General features: G+C 37.7%; 1 protein-coding gene across 1 annotated transcript; it reads left to right on the top strand.

The window, feature by feature from the left end:
• Positions 1-3,115: 3,115 nt before the first annotated feature.
• Positions 3,116-3,951, top strand: LOC149388072 (G-type lectin S-receptor-like serine/threonine-protein kinase CES101). The gene is made up of 2 exons (XM_089622352.1): positions 3,116-3,889; positions 3,931-3,951. Exons 1-2 carry the CDS (start codon positions 3,116-3,118, stop codon positions 3,949-3,951), a joined length of 795 nt encoding a protein of 264 aa, XP_089478478.1.
• Positions 3,952-5,325: the final 1,374 nt, after the last annotated feature.

Genomic DNA, 5,325 nt, shown 5'->3' with positions numbered 1-5,325 from the left:
TATATAAAAATAAAAATAAAATAAAATTTGTGAAATCTAAACAAATCAAGAAAAACCTGAAGGTCTGGCTGAGACCGATGTTGAGAAGAGGGAAAATATGGTGGCAATGAGAACCATCAAGAAAAAGGATCGGAGTATCTTCATTTCTTTTCTTTCTTTCTTTCTTTCTTTTTACGTTAGATGGGTAGGAGTAGTTTGTGTTGATTGTGCATATAAGCTTCTTATTATATAAAGCATTAATGGTGCTGACGTCATTGGCTATTTATAGTCCTATCTGAGTCATTAAGGTAATTTTAGGAAAAAGTTATCTTTGTCTATCCTTGATTTTGGAAAATAACAGTTGACAACGAGACCTGAAATTCTTTAATCACGGACATTAAAATTAAATACTGTAAAACGATAAAAAAAAAAAAAAAAAAAAAAAAAAGTTATTTAAATTTTTTATTTTTTATTTATTTAAATAACAACTTAAACAGAAAATTGGATAAATCGATATCAAATATTTTATTTAATTGCTTGCATGATCAAAATTAGCTATTTAATTTAAAACTTTGAATTATTTGAGTGATATAGCTAAATAGTCAATTGAAATTAAAGGATTTGCAAAATAATCAATATATAACTAAAATTAGTAAAATTTCCAAAATGTAATTTTCAGATTTCAATAATATTTTAGACCATGTAATTAAAAAAATTTGAAAGTGATAAATTTTTAGTTGTTTTATTGAAAACTTGAAGTTTTAGCTATTATGCTATAATTATAACTTTCAAATGACTATAGTACTGTTACTCAAAAAAAAAAAAAAAAATATGACTATAGTACTGTATCATTTTTTCTTATTTGTTATTTTGCAAATCTAACATCTTATGTTTTTTCATAATATATTGAGAAATATGAGATCCTTTTAATAGCTGGTGATCTTTAACGCCTGTGATTTTTCACTTGTTGAACTTCGGTCTCTTTAAACACCGGCGGTAAAAACGGGCCAGTACCGGTCCTCGTCTCGTGGCTGAGCGATTCGAACCCCGGCCCAGGCGCGTATTCACGCTCGAGTACGACCCGATAATAAGATCAGGCGACAAAGCCCGGCCCTTTGTGTTGAAGCGCCGCGGGAATCTGTACTCGAGATTCGGGTCGGATCTGCTCGACGGCTGGGTCGAGGCTGACCCGAGCTTCGTCATGAACATGATCACGGAGAGCAAGTTCAGCTACTTCTCCCGAACAGTCAAGGTTTGGAGCAGCGAGTACGACGAAGGACTCGATTATCCATCGGGCTGTGCCGGCGCGGGGATTGGGCCAGGTTATTGTGCAGGGCCCGGAAAGAAAAGTTTGCTTTCAGCGAGGTTATTAGGCTTCTGAGCATCGTTCTGAGGGACTGTCTGGATCGCTGCTTGAGAAATTGTTCGTGCGTCGGATTCGACACGCTCAACTTGGACGAAACCGGATTTATTTCTGGAAAGAAGAAGCTCAGTTCGAACAAAACGCGCTTTACGGGGATCATATTTTTTTTCTTTTTTTATTTTTCATTCTCTCAACCACTTTTAGTTTTAATTTTCTTTTTTTTTCACCATTTTTTTTTTTTAAAATGTTTAGGTCCAGGAGATGACGGTTTTATTTTAGTCAGAACGCTTTGCTAGACTAATATATATTAAACCTTCTATAATTTTAGTATTCTTGTATCATGCAAATTTTCAATACTATCTCTTGTAGTTCCCAACTTATTCTTCTTGGGATGGATGACAAAAGATAATGAAAATATGTATAAGTGTAAAGTTTGATATGACTTAATTAGTTACCCATTTCATAAATAAACAAAACTCCCATGTCATTTCAATGATTCTATACAGGTTAATCCCCAACTTAAAACCTGGTGTCTTGCTTGTTGGACCAAGAAAAGTAATTTTGAAAACTTTTGGGGGAGGAAAAAAGGAAAAATATACTATTATTCTCGTAATTTTATATTTCTTAAAATTATTATAATAATCACAACATTACGATAAAACACAATATATATATATATATATATATATATATATATATGATATAATAAGCAAATGTTTTTATAAGCACATTCAAGTTGACCACATACAAAATTAGGAAAAATATTTAAAATTGCTGGATGGTATCAAATGAGCTGTTTTAAGTTTTTAGCAACGAATAGAAAACCCAATAAGGAAGAGATCATATTAGTCCTCACTTCGTTATGGGAGATTTTGATGAGTGCGATTCACTCATATGAAATATAACTCTTTTCCACGACAACCAAAGGTAATCCTTAAGTTATTTGATAGAATTTTTAGTTTTTTTTTTTTTTTGTAGTTTTTTTAGTGATTTTCAGGTTCAAGAGAACATAAGAGGGTTCTGGTGCGAAAATGGAGCTTAACGGCATAAGAAACGGCCCTAGAGAACTAAACTCGAAGCTGGAGAAGAAGTCAACACAGCCTCGCGAGCAGACTTAGAGCGTGATGCGATGGAGGTTTCAGTAGAGCAAAGTCCCTACGCGTCCATCCATACATTTCGAGGCACCCAAAGTTACAGAGTCTAGCATGTTGACCGCGCAGACGAGCGCAACAGCCACACGACACGTCCAAGACCTTGCATGTTGCGCAAGGTGACGGACCAATAGCCAACCATACCTTGAAATCAATGTAATTGTGTTTCTTGTTTTTACTGTTGCTTGAATCTCGTTTGTTATTGCATGTTTGTTAATTTTGAACTGCAACAATTGAAAAACCCCCTTCATTTACTTATTTGTTTGAAAATCCGACGACAATAGAAATTGACAAAGTCTAATATTCGAACTAAATTGCCCTCATAGATCGATACTCGTGCTTAGCACATTTTACTATTGTCAAGTTTTATCCAAATAATAAATGATAAGGAAGAGAAAACCATTTAGTTGACTTTGAATGTTTCGAAAGTGTAGCGTACACGTAATCTACAGCTATGTCGATCTAGATCAATCAAATAAATAATGTATATATATATATATATATATATAAAATTCACGTTCCACGTTCTTTGATTCACTAATTCAACAAAAATATATCAACCAGCACGTAAGACAAAGAACACCATATCCTCGCTAAAAAATTAAGAAAAACAATGACAAAAATGGCCGTAAAACTTTCCCTCCTTCTGCTTGTTTTGTCATGTTCTTATGTTAGCCAAGCACAGAACACCACGGACACGATAAAACCTGGCCAAACCCTGAAATACTCTGAGAAAATGCTGGTCTCCGCGGACGGGAAGTTTCAGTTGGGCTTCTTCAACATGAGCTATTCAACAAACGAGTTCTTGGGGATCCGATACTCCGCGGAAAGTCTCTACGAGTGGGTTTGGGTCGCCAATCGAGAAGCACCGCTTTACAACACCTCCGGCGCAGCCCTCGCGATGAACGAGAACGGTCTTCTAGAGATCATCGCCTCCGACGAGAACAATAATAACAGCTCATTCCAGCTGAACCCGAACCGAACCTCTCCAGAATCTGTAACAGTTCTGGAGAATTCGGGGAATCTGGTGGTGAAGGAGTCGAATCAAAATGGAACTCTCCGGCGGGTTCTGTGGGAGAGCTTCGACCATCCCACAGATACTCTCTTGCCCGGAATGAAACTCGGCGGTAAAAACGGGCCGGTCCTCGTCTCGTGGCTGAGCGAGTCCAACCCCGGCCCAGGCCCGTTCACTCTCGACTACGACCCGCGTGGCAACAAGGCCGAGCCCTTTGTGGTGAAGCGCCGCGGGAATTTATACACGAGATACGGGCCGGATCTGGTTGATGATTGGGTCAAGGCCCGGCTGAGCTTCATCAAGAACGGGACGGAGAGCTACTTCAGCTTCTCCTCCCGAAACGGCTCCGGATTGTCCCTGAGGATCGACCCGGACGGTCGGGTCACTCGCAGAGACTCGGATTCATCGAGCACTTACATCAGCAATTGCAACGGTGGGGTTAACTACCCGTCCAGCTGCGCCGTGGGGCCCGCTCCGGGCGAGTGCAGGGTCGGAGAAGACGTTTTTGTGGCGCGACGGGTCACGATTCTGAGCAACTCGTCGGCCTCGTCTCGGTACATCGAGGACGACCAGACCCTAGTTCGGAGCGACTGTCTGGATCGCTGCTGGAGAAACTGTACGTGCATCGGTTTCGAGGCGCTCTACACCGACGGAACCGGCTGTAGATTCTGGAACCAAGAAGCTCAGTTCTTTGACGCTGGAATTTATGGGGATTTTCTTCTTCTAAATTCAACTTATAACAAACAGATATCGAAATCAGGGTATAAAGGTAAGAAATTGAGTTTTTTTTTTTTTTATAATTATATCTCTGTCTGTTTTTTCTTTTCTAGCTTTTCTTATGGGTAGTTTTTTTTTTTGCTTATCTGTGGCTGTGTGGTTCAGGAATAAAATGGTGGATCTGGGTAACAGTTTTTACTGTGACATTTTGGCTGTGAAGCTTCTCAAGAAGGAAACAAAACAAAAACAAAAAAGTTTATGCTCTATGCATTTCGTTTCTCTTTAAAATTGTGCTGTTTCGGGTGAGTAAATGGAATCGTGAAATATTTCTGTGTAGGGTAGTTTATTCACACCAGCGTAGAAAGGTTTAGCAGCAGAGAAAACAGCTGTGTGGATTAATTAAATTTTGCTCTGTGTTTTTGTTAAGTGTGCATATTTCTATAAATGTTTGTAAGAATGACACAAGTTATTGTTTAGATACTTTTTTCATATAAATCATATCTTCCGATGTGGTTATATGGTTGATGAATCACTTTTTCTATCTTTGTAGGAAGTTAGTTTTTTTGTGATATGCCTTGTTCTGTATTTTTAACACGTGTTAGAGTAACCACATAAAACACTCGTAGAATCAAACCATAAACACAAAAACATAGTAAACTTCCCATGCAAGCAATTTAGACCGTTTGAGCGTTAAAAATAGAAATGAAAATAAGACACAAAAATTTATCCTGATTTAGATTCAATGTGAATCTATATATTTCCATCACGGCGCGATTAGCTATTAGCGATCCACTACCTTCAGCAAACTACACACAAGTCTCCAATTGAGAATTCCTAAAGAAAGCCCCAAAGCAAGATATGATTTCTAATCTTTGCTTGTTTACAAAGTCTCTCAAGTGCCCTCACAATGTTCTTCTCACAGATCTTGTTGGATCATATATGTCATGGTTTAGTTTGACAAAACAATTTTATTAAAATTGTTCAAGACAAGCTGTAAGAAGTTGTTCAACAACCGATTTTTTTAAAGTTACTTTCCCTAACTGAAAAGATCATGTTATGATATTATGGTGAGATATTCTTGGATATTTTATTTTCGAGAC

This window comes from Urtica dioica, chromosome 8, assembly GCF_054948205.1.
Source record: "Urtica dioica subsp. dioica isolate 48M chromosome 8, U.dioica_male_clone48M_v1_H2, whole genome shotgun sequence".
Taxonomy (NCBI): Eukaryota; Viridiplantae; Streptophyta; class Magnoliopsida; order Rosales; family Urticaceae; genus Urtica; species Urtica dioica.
The sequence above is the reverse complement of the archived record's forward strand: the minus strand, read 5'-3'. Positions and strand labels throughout refer to the sequence as shown.

What these genes read in the sequence shown, in the direction of transcription:
- LOC149388072 (XM_089622352.1), top strand. Translation starts at nt 3,116, where the DNA reads ATGGCCGTAAAACTTTCCCTCCTTCTGCTTGTTTTGTCATGTTCTTAT. An exon ending in GGATCGACCCGGACGGTCGG is followed by an intron (nt 3,890 to 3,930) that starts GTCACTCGCAGA and finishes CACTTACATCAG; the next exon opens with CAATTGCAACGGTGGGGTTA.